General features: G+C 63.7%; 1 protein-coding gene across 4 annotated transcripts; it reads left to right on the top strand.

Moving 5' to 3' along the window:
* Positions 1-1,185: 1,185 nt before the first annotated feature.
* On the top strand, positions 1,186-19,556 carry SLC6A19 (solute carrier family 6 member 19). 4 transcript variants are annotated; one of them, XM_043489153.1, is made up of 13 exons: positions 1,186-1,837; positions 2,552-2,844; positions 8,840-8,980; positions 9,727-9,864; positions 11,119-11,300; positions 11,667-11,777; positions 12,120-12,232; positions 13,827-13,955; positions 14,056-14,212; positions 15,734-15,938; positions 16,314-16,473; positions 17,413-17,575; positions 17,717-19,556. In XM_043489153.1, exons 2-13 carry the CDS (start codon positions 2,643-2,645, stop codon positions 17,918-17,920), a joined length of 1,905 nt encoding a protein of 634 aa, XP_043345088.1. In that variant the 5' UTR covers positions 1,186-1,837; positions 2,552-2,642; the 3' UTR covers positions 17,921-19,556. The 4 variants fall into 4 exon arrangements, with proteins under 4 accessions (XP_043345088.1, XP_043345089.1, XP_043345090.1 ...); XM_043489154.1 differs by having other exon boundaries at positions 2,587-2,844; XM_043489155.1 differs by lacking the exon at positions 1,186-1,837 and having other exon boundaries at positions 2,010-2,844; positions 17,717-17,937; positions 18,488-19,556.
* Positions 19,557-20,389: the final 833 nt, after the last annotated feature.

Raw genomic sequence — 20,389 nt, forward strand, 5'->3', positions numbered from 1 at the left:
GGGAAGGACACCCGAGTGGGCTTCACGGGAGGATGGTGGTGTCGCAGGTCAAAGCCAGCATGCGCTTTGGGCCAGCAGGGTCCCCGTGGCCACAGGGCGCAAAGGCCAGTGACTGGTGACTGTGTGTGTGGAGCGTTCCTGGCCGGCTGGGGGGTGACTGGCTCGGTCCCCTTGAAGGCAGTCTGGCAGCATCTTCTGCGGACGGGCCCCGTGCCGCCCAGGAGGCGCTGTCTGCCTGTGGGTGCCTCCCCGAGGGCACCAGGAGGTGGGCAGGGGCTTCGGAGCTGTCCCGCAGCGGGAAGATGGATGAGAGGACAGACCAGGCCCTTCCTGCCGGGAGACAGCTGGGCGATGGTGTGAAGGACTCGGGGGCCTCACTGAGCCCGGGAGCAGTCCCCGCCGTGCCGTCAGAACGGCAGGGGGACAGACAGACGGACGGTGCTGTGGAGGCGCAGGGCCTCTGGGAGTTGGGATGCTCTGGCTCTCTGTGTTAAGACGCTGTATTTATTTATTACGGGCTGCTCCCGGTCCACATGGCTGGCCGTGGGCCTTGCTCTGGTGGCGGTGCTTTCTCCTGACGGGCGTCTCCTGCCGAGGAGCGCGGGGTCTGAGGCGCGGGGGCTTCAGTAGCTGCGGCTCCTGGTTGCTCCTTAGCACGTGCGATCTTCCTGGACCAGGGGCTGGACCTGTGTCCCTGGCCCAGGACCACCGGGGAAGCCTGACGTTCTCGCTCTTCATCCGGGTGGTGGTTCTATGGATGTGCCCGCTTTATGAAAAGTCACCAACATGTCAGTCAATAACAAAAGACACGTGTTCACAGACACACCACAGCAATAGTTATAAGAGGATAAACTGCAAACAGCAGAGACATGCCGTATCAGGGAACATTTCTGCAACAGTGGGCAAGCAGACAGGGTGCATGGGATGTTCCGTATCAGAAACAGTGTTTGAAAGAAAAGTTTCACAAAGCATAAACAATAAAACAAATCTGATTTTAAGCTTAAAAATGTTTAATTTAATGAAGGGAACACTCAAGACATAATGTTTAGTAAAAATCATGCACGTTTTCACATCGTGGGTAAGTATGTGTCACTCATCCTTAGAAAACTGTGTGGAATAAGGAGAAAGCTCTGGGCGGGAAGTCTCTGATTTTCCTCATTGAGCATGTGTTTTGTGATAAAAGTCGTTGGGGCAAGTGTGAGTGAACAGACGGGAAGAGGGGAGTGGATACAGAACGCAGGACACGAGCCAGGAGCCGGAGTCCATCCCCCGGAGGGCGCGTCAGGGGGGCGTGGGCCGGGGCCGGGCGCCTGCGTGAGGGGGTGGACCTGATTCCCGGGGTAGCAGGAGGCTCCTCGGCTGGAGGGGGGCGAGGTGAGCAGGCTCAGAGGCCTTTGACCCTCGAGTCTCGGGAGCTGGTGGAGGTTCCAGGGCCCGGAGCGTGGGGTCCACACCTCGCCTCCTGCCAGCAGCTCTGACCCGGGGTCTGTTTGCGTTTCTGTCTCCCTCTCTGCCTCTGGGTCTCTCTCTGTGTCTCACTGTCTCTCTCTCTCTGTCTGTCTCCCTTCATCTCTCTCTCTGTCACTATCTCTCTCTCTCTGTCTCTCTCCATCTCTGTCTCTGTCTCTCCCTCTGTCTCTCTCCATCTCTGTCTCTGTCTCTCTGTCTCTCCATCTCTGTCTCTGTCTCTCTCACTATCTCTCTCTCTGCCTCCCCCACCGGCCCAGCCGTCCAGTCTGTGTCTGTTGCAGGAACCAGATGTCCCTGGAAGCGTATCTGGTTTCTCTCTCGGGCTTCCTCCCTCCTCAGACTCGCCTCCCCCATCCTGGGGGCAAAGGTCAGGGTCCCAACCTGCCCCCCACCTCCCGTGACCCCCACCCGCCCTCCCTGGACAAGCTATTCCGGGAATGTCAGTGTGATCCACGCAGTGGCGTGGTGGTGGGCAGCAGGACTGGTCCAGGGCTGGCTTAGATGGAGCTCCCGTGAGTGCTCCTCTTGTGGCCCCAGCTGGGAGGCCGGGGGGGCCACCGTCCAGTGACCCCCGTGGTCACCCAAGGGGGCCACCCAGCTCTCTGGATGCACAGATGGCTCCCGAGTCTCCCGGCCTGACCGCTGCGCTCAGCGGGCGGGGACCCCGCTTCCCGCCCTGTCCCAGTGCCCGGCCCAGGCTCCTAGTGAAGGCACAGAAGCCCCACCTCCTGGCGGGCGGCGGACGGGAGACATCAGGGCGGTGGCTCTGAGTCCCCGGGGGGACCCACAGGGACGAGGGCCCCGTCTGGAGGCCCCCAGCTGAAGCTGCACTCCCTGAGGAGAGGCTCAGAGCCCGGGGGCCAGGCAGCATCTGCTATCGGGGCTGCCCCCGATGTGCTGGGGTGCCCGGTGCGTGCAGGGGGCGCTGGGGGCCAGGCTCACCTGGGCCGCTGGGTCCCGTTTGCACAGGGGCGGAGCTGACGGCCGCCCAGGCCGGAGGGTCCAGGCGCCTCTGCAGATAAGGCATTAACAGTCTGGCAGCCTCGCCCTTGGGATCTGCTGACACTTCCTTTCGGCCCAGGTGCTGGGGTGAGGTGCCAAAGGTTTCCTATAAAGCCCCAGGTCTCCGGCCGGTGGCCACTCGCTGAGCTCACGGACCCGCCCGGACCACCATGGTGAGGCTGGCGCTGCCCAACCCCGGCCTGGAGGCCCGGATCCCGTCGCTGGGCGAGCTGGAGCGCATCGAGCAGGAGGAGAGCAACTCGCGGCCCAAGTGGGACAACAAGGCGCAGTACATGCTGACCTGCGTGGGCTTCTGCGTGGGCCTGGGCAACGTGTGGCGCTTCCCCTACTTGTGCCAGAGTCACGGCGGAGGTAGGCAGGTGGGCGGCGGGCAGGACGACCCCCGCGGCTGCACCCCACCCGGGGCTCTTGCCGGAGCACGGGCCAGCAGGGACATCCTCCTGGGGCACCACATCCCAGGTCGTGTGGGGTGGGGCGGGCTGGGCCCAGGAGCCCTCCCGTGGCCCTGGACCTGCTCTGACCCGGGCAGGGGCATCGGAGGGGCCCCCGGCTCCTCAGGGGGGCCCCTCCTCTCAGCGAGGAAGATGAGGCCAGCCCTCAGTAAGCCCACCACGCGGGCACCGGGCTGAACCCAGCTTGTGTCATCAAGGGCACTCTGGCTTCAGCAGGCACTTAGCTCCCCGATGGACAGAGGAGGCGGCCGGCTGGGTGCAGGTGACCCCTGAGAAACCACGTGCATCCCGGGCAGGAGTGGGGCCTCTTCCCATCCCGCTGCCGCCAGAGGCCTTGGGGCCTGGCCCAGAGCCCAGGGGTCTCCCTCCAAGGGGGCTGAGGCGGCCCGCCACCCACCAGGCTCTGGGCCTGGGTCCCCACAGCCCCGTTCCTCCACCTGCCCTCCTGCTGTGCGGGAGCTGCAGGGACAGAGGTCACACCGTGGTCCCTCTGGCCCCGCGCTGGCCCGGGGAGCTGGACGCGGGAAGGGGATGCTCCTGGCTCTGGGAGCTCTTGACCCCGCCTTGGGCGGCACAAGCCAGCTCTCGTGAGGAGAAACTGCGGGCTCCCTGCGGCTCTGTGACCTGCGTGTCCTCCAGAGGAGCAGGTGGAAGGGGCCGTGCTGGGTCTCCCCGGAGACCCCCCTGAACCGCCAAGGGCTCGAGCCGCCTGGGAGGGAAGGTGTGTCATCGGAACCTCTGGGCCAGCTGGCGCCTCCTGGACTGAGGCTGCCACCTCGGGGGCTGGGGCTCGCGGAGCCCAGGAGGTCAGGGCTCCCGCCTGAGTCATAGCCTACGCCCGCAGGGCCCTCAGGGGGGCCGCTGCCCCTCCCACTGCAACATGCCAGTCATGACCCCTCAGGAGCCGTCCTGGGGGAGGGTCCCCAGCTCGGGGACCAGGAGGAGGGCTGGCTGCTCCCCTGCGCGTGGGACTCGGGGGCTGCTCTGGATTGACCCCGCTGACGGGTGGAGGCCCGTTGCTGGTCCCTGGGAAGAGGGGGATGGACCGCAGAGCTGGGGAGGGACTCCCAGGGCGAACATGCTAGAAGCAGCTTAGGGGTCTTCCGGGCAGTTGGCCAGAGCAGACACCAGGAACTCAGACCCCCAGGAGGCCAGGTGCACACTGACTGGGAGCCGGGGGACCTGGGAGGATGCTGCTGAGTGGACGCTGCCCCCCAGCACAGGGGAGGGGGACGCCGCGGCCCCCACGTGGGTCAGGGCCCCGCCCCCCGCGCCCCTGTCCCTCAGGAGGCCCGTCCACTGTCCTCTGGGCCAGCTCACGGGCTGGGACCCGAACGGCCCGCCCTCCACGCCCAGGAGACCATGCCTGAGGCCAAGGCAGGGTGGCTGGTGACCCGTCAGGGTGACACTCCCATTCCCGAAGCCCCAGCTGTGGGGAGCGGAGCAGCTGTGTGGCTTGAGGAGCCCACCTTCGAGGGTCTTAGGGGGCCTCCCATCCCTGCTCATCCGTTCTGATTTGGCGAAAGCTTAGTTAGTCTCCAATTATTTCCAGGAGTTTTGGATAATTTAAAAAGTAAATGAATTTTTGCTTTATTTTTAACTTTATATTATGGGGGGGAAGAAAAGTCTATACAGAAAAGTAGACAGAGCCACGACGAAGACCCATGATGTAGGCTTGACCGTCAGCGGTGTTCTGTGGCGTTTGCTCGGGGTGGCCGTGAGCGGCCTGTGCACATCGCGTGACCCCGGCCGTGGCGTCGTCTCAGTCCCCCGCGCGGGAGCCCGGTAGCAGGCGCTGTGTCCTGCCTCCCACAGCCTGGCCGCCCTCCTGCACTCCCCCGGGGTCTGCGCTTGCCCTGGCAGGCAGCCGGGCTTGTGAGGCTGAAGGAGCTGGTCCCTCTAGGCAGGTTTGCTCCCAAGGGGGGCGGGCAGGACAGAGCGTGGGTCTCAGCTCGCTCGGCTTTGAGGAGGACCGTCTGCTGCCTCCCTGGGCTCAGGGAGGTGGGGGCCCTCCTGTGGCTCCCGCACCCGGCCCTCCGCGGGCCAGGGTTGTCCTCCCGTCCTCTGTGCCCCTCGCTGGGCCCCGCCGCCAGGCCTGCACGCGCCTGCCTTCCTGTGTCCCTGGGTGAGCGCCCCGTCGGGCCGCCGAGCCGGGGTCTCACACTCACCTGTGAGTGGAGTCAGCAGGCGGGCAGCATGCATGCTGCGGTCCGCCCCTTGACCGCGAGTCTGGGGTCTGCAGGCCAGGTGCTGCCTTTCTCCATCTCCCGAGCCCCATCCTGCCCTCCCCAGTGCCAGGAGGTGTGCCCACCCGGGGTGCCTCCCCACCCAGCTGTGTCCATCCCAGCACGGCACCGCCTCTGCCCATCCAGCGAGTCTGCAGGTGCACATGGGCTGGGCGCCGCCCTGGGGGACCCGGCTGAGCAGGGCCCTCGGAAGTGCGGGGCCCAGGGGTCGTGACCCTAGACCCTGAGCCAGCCTTGGGCCTCCTCTCTGCCCCCAGGCCCTCCGGGCAGCGCCTCGGGCTCCAGAGTCCCCGGTGTGAGCCCGGTGCCTGTAACTTGGAGGCCGGCTGGGCCCCCACAGACCTGCAAGGACCAGGCCCCGGCGGCCAACAGAGGGGACCAGGGGAGGCAGGACATGCCACGCAGCTTTGCCCCCCGCCCCTCGAGGGCTGGCTCCACAGCCTAGCGGCCCCGAGTCCTGACCGACCGTGGGGTGGGGGTGCAGGGGAGGCCACGGGTGAGGGCGGGCGGTGGATCCCCCCTGCGCTTCAGGGAAGTGGAAGAGGGGCATGCGGCTCCAGGGCGTCTGGGGAAGCAGGCGGTGTCCTGGAGAGCCCGCCCATGGGAGCAGGAAGGCCCCCTTGGCTCCTGTCCATTCTGGACGCTGCGGGCCGGGGGAGGGCAGGGGGCAGCAGCCTCCGTTTCCACTGGGTTTCCCTCCTGGAAGCGGCTGAGGGTCTGTGGTCACAAAAGCCAGGCGCTCCTGGGAGACTCGCAGGCGGAGCGGTGCCCCACCTAAGCCTGCGCCCTGTGGGCTTGACCTGAGCCCCAGGGGGCTCTCTCGAGTTCCCTCCCCCCCTTCCCTCCTCCCCCCACCTCACTTCCTGAGTTCCTAGAACTCCTGCTCCCTCCGGGCGTGTTCACCCTCCTGCCCCGCGCCTCTCTGCACGTGTGTCCTCCCTCGGGGCTGACAGTCTCCTCTCTCGTCTCCCGGGACCTTTGGAACCCACCGGGCGCCGGGCACTCCGTGGCTTTCCTGCCTCCTAAGACCTGCAGCCCGCCCCACGCCTCTGTTTGACATCCCCATTCCCGCCCCCGCAGCAGACCCAACCTCCAAAGGGAGCCAAGAGCCGCCCATCCAGGAGAGAGCAAGGGGCCGAGGGCCTGCCTCTGGCTGGTGCTGCCAGGGCTGGGGGTGCCCGTGTGGACGTGTCCTGGCCCCACCCTCCCGCCTCTGTAGAAGCTGAGCCTCCGGTCCTGCAGGAGCTTGTGGGGGTGGCTGGGGGGCTGGTGTAGGTGCCAGGACCACGGGGAACACGGGAGGCTTCCTGGAGGAGGGGCTGTCTCATGAGTGGGGTTTTCAAGAATGAAGAGGAGTTTCCCAATGGCGGTGAAGGGGCAGGGAGTCCAGAGGTAAAAGTGGCATCATGAGAGGAAGGGATGGGATGGGGAGCATGTTTTCCTCTTGGTGGTTTTGCTCCACAGGTTTTCAAATCCAGCTCCTGAGAACCTCAGAGAGGCAAATCTTACTTCACCTCTACCTCCATGGACAGAGGGACAGGCGCTGAGCCCGCAGCTGGCTGAGCCCCAGACCCAAGGCTGCTGGCTCCCCTCCATTGAGGGGTCTGGCCTGGGGGAGGCCCGTTCCTGGTGCCTTTCCTTGTGTCCCAGCCCACACCCTCGCCCCCTGACCCTCGGCACACTGCTCCCCGCCCCACACAGCACCAGCCCTGGAAGAAGCCTGTGCCTGGAGCCCCAGGGGGGCGGCCAGGCATGCGGCCAGTCGCCCTGCAGCTCCCTGGCATGGGGACCGAGGGCGGTCCACAGGTGGGAGAAAGTGCCGCGGGCCCTGGGGCCCGTGCCCCCAGCGAGAGGGCGCCAGGGAGGCAGATGGAGGAGGAGAAAGAGAAAAGGCCGCGGGATTAACCCAGGGGCCAAGCGGGGCGCCAGGCCAGCAGACTAGGAGCCCCCTGCACACGCGTTCCAGGTCCCCCTCAACACACACACACACGCACATGCGCACACTCAGGCACAAGAGTACACACGGACACAGTCTCAAACACACCTACACACACACTCAGCTTTACATGTGTACATCCACGCACGCTCATACATACACAAGGACACACTCACTTGTACACACAAGCGCACACTTGTACACACTTGTGCACACTCACTTGTACACACGTGTCACGCTTACACCAAGTGTCTGGATACATGTGGAGGCACCCACATGCTCACACATACACACTCATTCGCATACACGTGGACACAACACACACATGTGGATAGGCACATGCACTACACACTGATGTACTCACGTGTACACACATGTATACACACGTGTACACAGTGCCATGCCAGTAGGGACCTCCCGCTCAGGCCTGACACCCACGCTGCCCAGGAGGCCAGTGTGCGAAGGCTGCAGCCTGGCTGGCGTCCGGGACAGAAGCGGGCACAAGTGAAGGATCTAAGCTGCTTGAGGGGGAGCAGAGAATGTATGTTTCAGGAGGTGGAGGCGGGGCGGGGAGGTGAGCGGAGGAGGGCGGGGAGAAGGGGCTGCATGAACCGGGGAGGGGGGGGACCTCACCCCTCGGCAGGCCTCGCCAGACCCCAGGACAGGGTGGGGGGACCTCACCCTGAGGCAGGCCGCACCGGACCCCGGAACAGAGCGGGGGGGACCTCAGCCCACGGCAGGCCGCGCCGGACCCTGGGACAGGGCGGGGGGATCTCACCCCTCGGCAGGCCGCACTGGACCCTGGGACAGGACGGGGGGACCTCAGCCCGCGGTAGGGCTCGCCAGACCCCGGGACAGAGTAGGGGGACCTCAGGGCGGGCGTCCCAGGCCACTGCTGGCGGTCCGGGTGCCCAGGGAGCCTGACCACAAGGCCCCTCAGACTGGACCTGAATCCACTTTTAAGCCCTGAAGCAAGTGTTTCCAATCCTTATCGGCCAGTTTCAGCTCTAGAGCCGGTGACCTTTGGTAACTGCCGCTGTGCTAATCTCAGCAGAACTGTGCTCAGCATGGGGCCAGGCTGGGTGCGCTGGACAAGGCCCCCCCTCCCCGCTGGTTCCCCCAGAGCCTGGGTCAGGGGGAGGAGCCCGGACGGCTGGTAAAACCAGGGCCTGGGGAGGGAGCTCACCCCTTGGGGGGTCTGGGATGGTGGGCCCACGTGCACCACGAAGGCAGGTGTTCACAGGGCCCCTGCTACGGGCGGGCCAGGCCCTGGGGCCCATCAACGAGCGGAGACACAGACCCCAGGTCCCGCTGCTCCCTGGCCCAGAGCGGGGTCCCCAGGGCTCAGATGCAGACCCCTTTCTGTGCGGGGTCTGGGCCGGCCTGGAGCTCCTGGCCTTTTCCCCTTCCCCACCCTCGAGTGAGGGTGCCATGGGCCCACACCCCCAAGGGGCTCACCCCGGCGCGTGCCCCTCCCTGGGCTCCTCCCACACGCGGACGCCATCCTAGCTCTCCAGGGACTGGGGGTCAGGCAGCGTCCTGTGGGGACCGCGGACAAGCCGGCCACCGCGAGGAGGCGGCACAAGCCCCCCCCAAACAACGCCGATGACCGTCAAGGGCATGGTCAAAGGCGACATCCTTAGTCACGTGACCATCCAGCGACCCGCCCTGACCACGCCCCCACGCCCCCCACCCCGTCCCCCGCCCTACAGGAGCGTTCATGATTCCGTTCCTCATCCTGCTGGTCCTGGAGGGGATCCCGCTGCTGCACCTGGAGTTTGCCATCGGGCAGCGGCTGCGCAAGGGCAGCGTGGGCGTCTGGAGCGCCATCCACCCGGCCCTCAAGGGCTTAGGTGCGTCCGCGCCCAGGCTCAGCCTGGGGTCCGTGCTGGCAGCACACACCACCCGCTGTTCCCTTTAGGTTTCAGGGAGGAGACAGCCCAGGGCTGCACGCCCCCACCCTGAGGCTGTTGCCACCCCTTTCTTAGACTCTCGTGGGGGTGGAGGGTGGGCTGCAGAGGCTGTCCTGGGTACCTGGGGAACACAGGCCTAGCGGGGGCAGACACAGGGGGAGAGCAGAGCCCCCCACTTCCTGCCCAGAGCTGGGACTAGGAGGGATGCTGACCGCAGGGTGCCTTCCTGCGGCCTGGGACCCTTCTGTTCACTCACACCCAGTGGGCCAGGAGGCTCTCCCCAGAGATAGCCTTCACTCCAGCACTGACCCTTCATTCCACAGTGACCCCCTACACCAGCACCCCCATCCCAGCAGTGATCCCCCTACCCCAGCAGTGACTGCCTACCCTAGCTGTTATCCTCACCCCAGCACCCCCATACTCCAGCAATGCCCCCATCCCAGCCATGACCCCCTCCCCAGCAGTGACCCCCACTCCAGCAGTGACACCCCTATCCTAGAAGTGACCCCCCACTCCAGCAGTGACCCTCCACTCCAGCATTGCCCCTACCCTGGTGGTGACCCCCCACCCAAGCACTGCCTCCACTCCAGCAGGGACCCCCAATCCTAGCAGTGACCCCCAACCTAGCAGCGACCCCCACGTCAGCAGTGACCCCCGCCCCAGCACTGACGTCCCCTCCCCCCCAGGCATTGCGTCCATGTTCGTGTCCTTCATGGTGGGCCTCTACTACAACACCATCATCGCCTGGGTCATGTGGTACTTCTTCAACTCCTTCCAGGAGCCCCTGCCTTGGAGCCAGTGTCCACTCAATGCCAACAAGACAGGTGAGCCCTGGGGGGCTGGTGGGGGCGGGGCTGGCCTGTGAGCAGCACCCCCTGAATCTCTAACAGCCACGTGGTCGTCGCCCAAGTTTAGCAAAAACTCAAACACAGTAGGGGGCAGACCTGCTCCATGGCCTCCCTGGCTGCACCCGGGGGCCCTTCAGGGGATGTGGGCGGGGTAGGGTGGGAGGGTCTGCCAGGATTAGACCACTCCTGCCTTGGCAGGGTCTCACTGGGGTCCCATGAGCCCAGGGGGGGCAACCAGGACCCTAAGATGCTAGGTCTAGAGCAGAGAGAGTGCGTGAGGCTAAACAGAGCCACCCGGTGCAGGCTCTGGCTTGAGACCCCCAAAGACTGCTGGCCTCCTGAATGACTGAGTGCCGTGCCCAGGGCTCTGACTCCCAGCTAAGCCCTGGGTCTGTGCCTGCCTGGGGCAGGGTTGGGGGAGGGGGCAGGGCTGGGGGAGGGGCGGGGTTGCGGTGGGGGCGGGGTTGGGGGAGGGGGCGGGGTTGGGGGAGTGGCAGGTCGTCAAGGCCTGCTGTGCATGCTCCCTGTGTGCACGAGTGTGTGCATGGGTCTGTACTTGACTATACATGCAAGTCTGTTTGGTTTGTGCATGCTTATGTGTGCCTACAAGTATGTTCATGTGCAATGAGTGCATGAAAGTGTGCATGTGTGTACATACATGTATGTTGTGCATGCTGTTGGGTGTGTCTCTGTGGGCGTGCATACACATGTGTGCACATAGTGAATTCTCTCTGTTGTGCAAGTCTTTGTGGATGTGCACGTGTAAGTACATTTTGTATGTTGTCTGTTGGTATTCCTGTATGGGTGTGCACACATATGTATGTGGTGCATGCTGTCTGTTGAGTGTGAGTGTGCACACATGTATAAGTACATTGTGCGTGCTGTTTGTTGCATGCATCTGTGTGGGTGTGCACACATGTGTGAGTATGTTGTGGACATGTCTATTGCATATATCTATGTGGGTGTGCACACACATGTGTAAGTATGTTGTGGTGCTGCCTGTTGGGTATGTCCGTGTGGGTGTGCACACATGTGTGAGTATGTTGTGGACATGTCCATTGCGTATATCTACGTGTGTGTGCACACACATGTGTAAGTGTGTTGTGGTGCTGCCTGTTGGGTATGTCCGTGTGGGTGTGCACACATGTGTGTGCACAAGTTCAGTGTGTCCTGGTGTCAGTGCCCTGGGCCCATGCTCTCGTGGCCCTCACTGGTGTGGTACGGTGTCAGGTTACGTGGAGGAGTGTGCCCGCAGCTCCTCCGTGGACTACTTCTGGTACCGCGAGACCCTCAACATCTCCACCTCCATCGATGACTCGGGCTCCGTGCAGTGGTGGATCCTGCTGGCCCTGACGTGTGCCTGGAGCGTGCTCTACGTGTGCACCATCCGGGGCATCGAGACCACCGGGAAGGTGCGGGGCTGTGGGCGCTCTGGGGGACGGGGGCGGCCCCTTTAGCATCTCTGAGGGTCTGGCCCCCGCCCGCCCTCTGTCTGGGCAGCGTTTGCTGGTGGCCCAGGGCAGCGCCCCAGACTCAGTGCTGGACCAGATGGCTCCCAGACACACACTTCAGAAGCCGCAGGCGGGGGCGACAGTGGTGCCCGTCTGGATGGCGGGAGCTGAACAGTGACCATGGTCACGAGAGGACACGGAAACCAGAGGGGGAAGCTGGGGCCAGGGCGTGGGAGGAGGGGGCGCGGTCCGGGGTCAGCCCTCCTCCTGGCGGTGGGCCCCCACCCCTGCCCGGGCCCCCCGGCCCACAGCTGCCACCTCCCACAGGCCGTGTACATCACATCCACGCTGCCCTACGTTGTCCTGACCATCTTTCTCATCCGGGGCCTGACGCTGAAGGGAGCCACCAATGGCATCGTCTTCCTCTTCACACCCAACGTGAGTCTAGGCTGCCTGCCCACCCCTGGCTCCGTGCCCCCACTGGTCCCTGGACACCAGACCAGCACCTCCTGGGCTGTTCCCGCTTCCTGGCTGCTGTGAATGTCTGTCCAGTGCCCCTGGACGCCGGCCGGGCCAGTGCGGGCAGTGTGCGCCAGCTCGCGTGTGGCTCGGGGCAGAGGGCCACCAGCTGTCGCCTCAGGGTCGTTTTCCCTCTGGCCTCTGCTCAGTGGCCTCAGCTGTCACCTTGCCTCCAGGCTCCTGTGCCCTCCTTGGATGCCCCTCCTGGGTGCCCCCCCCACATCCCGTGGTACATGGCTGAGGGTCTCTGTTTGGCTGCAGGTCACGGAGCTGGCCAACCCGGTCACCTGGCTGGATGCGGGGGCCCAAGTCTTCTACTCCTTCTCCCTGGCCTTCGGGGGCCTCATCTCCTTCTCCAGCTACAACCCTGTCCAGTGAGTACGCTGGACAGGGGTCCCGCGGGGAGCAGGGGGGCAGCTCCTCCAGGCGCCTGGCGCTTGGAGCTTCGGTCTCCCCATCGGACCTGCTGTGAGGCTGCAGGGGTTGGGCACTCTCCAGGGGTGCCAGCCCAAGTCTCCCGGATGGTGGGCGGCGGGGCTAGAGGCAGGCAGGCCAGCTCCCAGCTGAAGGCATTCTCAAGAGCTGCGGGGAGTGGGTGCAGCCGTCCCCCGGCCCCCCTGCGCCTTGGCCTGCGTGTCCGTCTCTCTCCCGAGGCCGGCTTGTCCTCGGCCTGCGTGTCCGTCTCTCTCCTGAGGCCGGCTTGTCCTCGGCCTGCATGTCCATTTCTCTCCCGAGGCCGGCTCATTCTTGGCCTGCGTGTCCGTCTCTCTCCCGAGGCCGGCTCGTCCTTGGCCTGCGTGTCCGTCTCTCTCCCGAGGCCGGCTTGTCCTCGGCCTGCATGTCCATTTCTCTCCCAAGGCTGGCTCATCCTTGGCGCATGTCCGTCTCTCTTCCGAGGCCAGCTCGTCCTTGGCCTGCAGACGGGCCTCACCGGGCTGTCCCTGCTCTCTGGCTGCTGAGAACATCTGTGCTTGAGCTCCGTGGACACCTGTTTTCGTTCCCCGCGTGTGTGCCCCGAGGCGGAGCATGGGCCTCGTGGCGGCTCCAGGTCTAACTGTCTGACAGCCGCTGCCCCCTTGCAGCCCCCGTAGGGCCGAGTGGGAGCCTGGGTCCTCCCCGCCCTCGCCCACGCCCATGCTCTCAGATGCTTGGGTTCCGGCCACGGGGTGGGTGAGGCAGCTCACTGAGCTTTGCGTTTGTTTTTTAGTATTATTTTTTTTCCCGCCTGCCCTGGGTCTTTGTTGCATTGTGTGGGCTTTCTCCAGCTGCAGCGAGCAGTATCTTCTCTTGTGGTTCACAGGCTTGGTTGCTCTGCAACCTGCAGGACCCTCCCAGACCAGGGATCGAGCCTGTGTCCCCCTGCACTGGCAGGCGGGCTCCCATCCACTGCGCCACCAGGGAAGCCCCTCACTGGGGTCTGGTTTGCGTTTCCCTGGGGGTTCTTGACGGAAGCACCTGGAAGGATGGTGCCTCAGCAGGTGGGAGGTCAGGGGTCATGCACTGAGCTGAGGGAGGCTTTAGGCAGCGAGGTGGAGATGGGCGTCCTCAGCCATGAAGGCCTAGGGTGAGCTGGGGGACGGCAGCATTTGTGGGGGCAGGGAGGGGGAGGAGGGGGAGGGAGGCCTCCGTGGCTGGTGGTCAGAAGGTCCAGGCTGCCCTGCATGAGCAGGGCTGATGCATCACCTCCTGAGCCCAGAGCAGACGCGGGCCGAGCGGGGACCTGAACACAGGGTCTTCAGCCCCAGCTCCGGGGTCCCCAGGGCATGGGAGCACCAAGGGGCTAGCAGGCTGCAGCAGGCGTGGGGGCCGTCACCTGGTGCTCGGCGAGCCCCCCCCACCCCGCCCAGCGGCGGCTCAGCCTGTCCGGCTGGCCCAAGATGCAGCTCTGACCACCTGTTGCGACGCGGGCTGGCCAGGTGGACACCGCGCCCTCCGGCCTGTGCTCACCGATGCCGCTTCCGTCCACAGCAACAACTGCGAGATGGACTCGGTCATCGTGTCTGTGATCAATGGCTTCACATCCGTGTATGCGGCCACTGTGGTCTACTCCATCATTGGCTTCCGTGCCACCGAACGCTACGATGACTGCTTCAGCAAGTGAGTGGCCAGCGGGCACCCCAGCAGCTGTGGTGGCCTCGTCCCCTCCTCCGCCTCCGAGGAGCCGCCCAGACTGGTGTCAGCCTCGCTCTCTTTCCAGGAACATCCTGACGCTCATCAACGGATTCGACTTGCCCGAAGGCAACGTGACGCAGGAGAACTTTGCTGAGATGCAGCAGTGGTGCAACGCCTCCGACCCCGTGGCCTACGCCAAGCTCAAGTTCCAGACCTGCGACATGGATGCCTTCCTCTCAGAGGTAGGGCCAGGGCAGTGGGCACCTGGGGTGGACACTGAGCCTCCCCTGGAAGTCCAGTTAGGACAGACCTGCCCCGTGCCACATGGCCACCCACCCTGGCCATCCTGCCCCACGGGGTTCAGACACTGGGTCTAGGGCACCAGCACCTATTGGGCCATGAGCCCCGCACGTGAGGCCATGAGATGCCCTCCATGGGCCTGACCTCTCCCGTGGCCTCATGTCAAATACACAGAAACACCCCATGGTCCGTTCTTACCATAATTCTGCTACACAAAGGTCAGAGTTGTCGTCACTGTCCTGAAATCACTGGTGGCCATCAGGCTCCCGGGATGCACACAAGCTCAAGTGCCAGCCCCCAGGACAAGCAACATTTCCTGCTGTGATTGCTCATAGGCTGGCATCTACTAATCTTAGCTTTGCAGTTCTCTTATTGGGAGCCGCACATTTCAGGGGCGTGTTGAGCATTTTGAAGGCCTGGCACTGCTTCTCCAGCGACAGCACTGTCTTGTTAGGAGTGGACACAGCAAAGGGTCCTCCCTGCCTGGCTCTCTCTGGGGAACGTCACAGGGGCTGCGAGTCTCAATCCCCCTTCCTTTTAAAAAGAGACAATCTCGAGCTGCCAGTTCTTGCCTAGAAGCTCAGTTTGTGGGCGTTTAGTGAGTTTACGCAGTCGGTTTATGCCCTCCTGCACCCCTGGTAGTCTTCCATCAGCCATGAGCGCCCGCCCCCAGCCCTGGGCAGTGCTGACGGGCTTCCACTTTCCCACGGGTACAGGCTGTTAGACCTCCTGGACTGCTCCTCTGCGATGCGGGCTCCATGGTGCTGGGACGACCCCCCTCAGCCTCCCCACGGCTCTGAGTCCTTGCGTCCCAGGAATGTGGGCAGATGCCGCAAGGGGGATCCTGTGGGATCCCGCCGAACCCACTGGCTCCTCATTCAGCCCCTCCGAGCTCAGGGCTCTCTGCGGAAGTTCAACTCCCGGGAACCCTGAGCCCTAAGAAGAGGGCCCAGTGTCTGAGGCCTCACTCACCTGCGTGGGCCACTCCATGCGGAGTGTGGTCATTACACACCCACGAGCAGGTTTATGGCGCTACCTGCCCCGCGGGCCGCTCTGAGCACTGGTGGGCGCACTTCCAGGGGGTCTGTTTCGGGGACTCGCTCAGGCCCGCTGAAGTCAGTCCACGCAATGGCCTCGGCTGTGGGCAGGGCAGGGCGGGGCGGGGCGGGGGACTCCCCCTGGTGAGCAGATGGCAGTCCATGCCCATCTGCCGAACACCTCTGTCTGGGCTGCACGGGGCCCCAAACACCGCCGGACAGTGTGGTCAACTTCCCAGTGATGTAACCAGTTCAGCCTTTTAAAATGCACCTGGAGCTAAAAGGCAAGAGCTGCGGTCACTCCACAGGATGGCTCAGCCTCAGCATCAGCCATGACTGCGTGGGTGCAGAGCCATCCAGGGTCAGGGCCAGACCGGCCAGTGGGCACCTCGGAGGGCCCCGGGTGACACGCCTGCTACCCTGCAGGGCGTGGAGGGCACCGGGCTGGCCTTCATCGTCTTCACCGAGGCCATCACCAAGATGCCAGTGGCGCCCCTCTGGTCCGTCCTCTTCTTCATCATGCTCTTCTGCCTGGGCCTGTCGTCCATGTTCGGCAACATGGAGGGTGTGGTCGTGCCCTTGCAAGACCTCAAAGTCATCCCCAAGAAGTGGCCCAAGGAGCTGCTCACAGGTGGGCGGGGCAGCGGGCGCGGGGCCTGTGGGTGGTGGGTGGGGCCTTGGTTGTGGGCGGGGTGTGGGCGAGGCCTGTGGGATTGTGGGCGGGGCCTGTGGGATTGTGGGCGGGGTGTGGGCCGGGCCTGTGGGCACTGTGGGCAAGGCTGCGTGGGCGGGGTCTGTGGGGATCGTGGGGCCTGCGGGTCTGTGGGCGGGTCTGTGGCCTGTGGGATTGTGGGCGGGGCCTGTGGGCGGGGCCTGTGGGTGGGGCCAGGAGGACCGGCTTAGCGGCACGGTGGGGCTCGAGGCCGTGGCGCAGCGGCCAGAGGGAGACTGCAGCGGGCGTGGGGGCAGACGCCCGTGACCGCACCCCCGCCCTCTGCCGCCACAGGCCTCATCTGCTTGGGGACGTACCTCATCGCCTTCATTTTCACACTGAACTCCGGCCAGTACTGGCTGTCTCTTCTGGACAGCTACGCGGGCTCCATCCCCCTGCTCGTCATCGCCTTCTTCGAGATGTTCTCCGTGGTCTATGTGTACGGCGTAGACAGGTGGGGGCCGGGGATGGGGAACCCCACGGGGGGCGCACGCAGGGCCGCGCAGGTGTTTCTTCTGTCCGACGTGGTGTGGGGGTGGCCTGGCCCCGGGAGGGCAACGGAGAGGCCATGAAGCTCGCGCAGGGTGGAGGGTGGGGTGCAGACCGCACCTTCTGCAGCGTCCAGATGCCTCCCCCCAGGCCTCGGGAAGGGCACTGGCAGCAGCAGCAGGAGGCAGCCTGGCCTTGGGGCAAATGGGAGAAGGCAGGACAGTGCACAGGTTTGCTGCAGGCCGAGGGGCTTCCCCAGGACCCCTCCCAGGACCCTGCCTGGAGGATGGAGGGAGCTGGTGTTTTACTCCAGCCCCACTGCTCTGCCGGGCCTGCTCCCAGGGGTGTGAGCAGGGTTCCTCTGCCAGACAGAGGCTCAGGCGAAGACAGGCGGACAAGTGCGGCAGGGTCAGCCATCCCTGGGCCGGTCATTCAGGGCATCACGGATTGGCACTGTGTTCTTAATAGGAGTTGGACTCACCACTGCTCCATAAACGATCTGGTGAATCAATTAAGGTTAAATGCACAAGCCCGTGGAGGGGGCCCCGTTAAGACCCCCAGTGCTGCACCACTAAAAGTCCTGGTGAGGCTGCCCAAGGTCAGAGCCACTGCCCTGCCAAGGAAACTGCGACAGGGAGCCGGACAGCTCCCTTCCTCGGTCCCTAGCAGCTCTGCCTGGGGCTGAGGAGGATGCGGCCTCTGACGAGAGTCCACGCATCCAGCCCGGCAGTAGCACCGCAAGATGGCGGGGCTTCCCAGAGAAGGTGTGTCTACCAAGATGGATGTGAAAGGTCAGAGTGCAGCATTGCAAAGCAGAGACCGTCTCTCCAGGCGTGGAGAGGCTGCCGCTCTCTGCCTTCCTCTGCCTTCCAGGGACTAAAGGCCCTTTGGCCTCTGCTTCCAGGTTCAACAGGGACATCGAGTTCATGATCGGCCACAAGCCCAACATCTTCTGGCAGGTCACGTGGAGAGTGGTGAGCCCCCTGCTTATGCTGGCCATCTTCCTGTTCTTCTTCGTGATCAAGGTCAGGGAGGAGCTGACATACAACATCTGGGACCCAGGCTATGTGAGTCCTGGGCCTCCAGGGTGGAAAGGGGCAGGCTCCCCCTCCCTCTAGAAACCAGGAGGGAATCATGAGGGGTGGGCACCTTGCCCCAAGGGAGACTCTGGCTGCCTGGTTGCTCACCCAAGGCCGCTCTCTCTCCAGGAGGAATTTCCCAAATCCAAGGAGATCAAGTACCCGGGCTGGGTGTATGCCGTGGTGGTCATTGTTGCTGGGGTCCCCTGCTTGGTCATCCCCTGCTTCGCCATCTACAAGCTCATCAGGAACTTCTTCCAGAGGCCAGGGGACCAGCGGGCACTTGTCAGCACAGTGTCTGCGGCCTCAGTGAACGGTGACCTCCGGTCCTAGGCAGCCCAGCCTGTGGGGTAGGGGTGGTGTCTGAGGAGGGAGTGGGCTGCACATGTGTGCACATGTGTGTATTATGTGAGGGTGCATGTGTGGGAGCATGTATACATGGGTGTGTGTGTCTGTGTGTATTCATGTGAGTGTGCACATGTGTATATGTGTACACTGTGAGTATGCACGTGTAAGAGTGTATCCTCAGTGTGTGGGTATGTCCCTGCATGTGTATGTGTGCATGTGTGAGTGTGTATACATGTGCACGTGTGCGTGTACATGTGTGGATGTGTGCGAGCATGTGTGCATAACAAGGGACACCCTCCTGGTGTGGTTACACACACATGTGAGTGTGCACATGGATGTGTATATGTGCACGTGAGCACATGTGTGAGCGGGTGTGTACATGAGCCAGTGTGAGTGTATTTGCATGTGTGTGAGTGTGTCTGCATGTGTGTGAGTGTGTCGGCATGTGTGTGAATGTGTCTGCATGTGTGTGAGTGTGTCCCAGTGTGCAAGCATCTGTGTACTGTGCCTGTGTGCTCATGCTTACGTGTGTGTGCATGCGTTGCCTTGCAGCACACACTCCTGCTAGCAGGGCCTGGGGAGCTGACGGGCGGTCCATCTCCACCCCACTCCCAGAGAGTCAGCTGCCATGGGGGTGGGGGCTGCTGTGCACGGCCTGCTCATCTCAGCCCCTTGGATCCAGTCTTGGTGCCTCCGCCCTTTCCTCTTGAGGTCCCCTGCGACCTTGGGGTTCTTGCAGTGAGGTTAGGGCTCTCACCCCGTGACCAGGAGCACCCTTCTCAGGCCCGTCCGGAAGAGGCCAGTGAGCTTGAGAGAACTTGGCCAGCCCGGTGGGGCCCCACCCATCCGACAGAGTCTTGGCCACACCCAGGCATCGTGAAGGCTGATCTGCTTAATCCCTGCATCTGGCTGCCAGCAATAGATGAGCAGTTAAATAAAACTCAGCTCGGGTGACTTAAGGCAGACCCCCCCCATCACACTGTACGTTCTTGAGAGGACATTAACTGCGTGAATATTTAGCCAGATGTTGGAAAAGACGGGTTGTAGGATAACTCAGCCTTGGCCACCGCGGTGGAGGACCGTCCATGCGTCCCGAGAGGCATCAGGGACCGTGAGGGCAGGGGGACTGTCCACCTGCTGCTGCTTATTGAAGCCGGCGTTGGTGCCTCCCTCCCGTGGGGGACGGGATGCCACACCCAACCTGATCCAAAGTTACCTGAACTTGGGTGTTTGTTTCCAAGCCCCGGTCACCTCCACTTTCCATGCAAAAATCAAGTTTATGTTAAATTGGACTTTCTGAGGATTCTCTGTGCAGGACCAGAGAGCCAAGTGGTGGGTGGGAGACTCCTGGATGGCATCCTTGGGAACCACCTCCTCTATTCCGAGAGCTGTCCAACCCTGTTGGGAAAGCTGCTCAGGACCCCTTAGATACACCCCACCCCACCCCCAGGGTACATGGAGGGGAGACACACTCCCAGAAGTGACCTGGTCGGGGCTGGGCTATCCTTCTCTGTCTCTTGGTGAGGGGTTCTTTCACAGACTTGATATTTTGCAAATTGTTAGAAATTTGGGTTTTGTGGGTGTCATGTGTACGTGTCTGAATAAATCACTCTCTTTCATAGTCTTGGCCTAAGTGTTGTCTAAATGAGAGGCAGACAAGCTCCAGCTTCAGGGGCCGTGCAGGACTGCGGGTCTGCTGCATCCACGGAGGGCCCCCCCGCCCCCCGCACCACTGCTTCAAGCTCCCGGCAAAGTGCGGGGTGGGCCTTGGCCTCCGGTGGGGGCTGCTGGTGAGGTCTCTGGGCGGGGGGACAGGGAAAGGCCGGGTCTCGCCCGTCACCTGTCTTCCCTCTCCCACTCCTTTCCATCTGATTCTCCCTTCCTCAGCGGGACCTGCACTTCCGGGGCCCCGTGTTTGGGACCATGCAGCCCGGCTGAGGGGAGTGTCCAAGGAAAGTGAGATTATGCATAAGGGGCCCGGTCCTGTCCTGGTGGAGGCGTCTGCTGGGCGGCAGGGGCAAGGGTCCAGGGAGCCCCCAGGGGGAGGCCTCAGCTGAACCCACCATGTGGGCTCGTCACTGCTCCAGCCCCCAGACAGGAGGGCACCCGAGCTGAGGGAAAGGCTCACATACCCCCCGAGCCTGGCCAAGCCCCTCCCCACGCCTGGTGTCACCCCCTCTGTCACCCTCCCAGGGAGCCCCTTGGGGACACAGGCCGCCATTCTGCCACAGCTCACAGTGAGCTCACAGTGGCGAGGATTCCTGGGCTAGGGGCTGGCGGCTGCTAAGGGAGGGGTGGTCTTCTGGAACTCATCTGGACATCCTCTGCAGAGGAGCACCGGGAGCCAGCTGGAAGGGGAGCACTTAGAGTCAGATGGAAGGGGAGCACTCACTGGGAGTCAGATGGAAGGGGAGCACCGGGAGTCAGATGGAATGGGAGCACCAGGAGTCAGAA

This window comes from Cervus canadensis, chromosome 16 (genome assembly GCF_019320065.1).
Source record: "Cervus canadensis isolate Bull #8, Minnesota chromosome 16, ASM1932006v1, whole genome shotgun sequence".
NCBI lineage: Eukaryota > Metazoa > Chordata > Mammalia > Artiodactyla > Cervidae > Cervus > Cervus canadensis.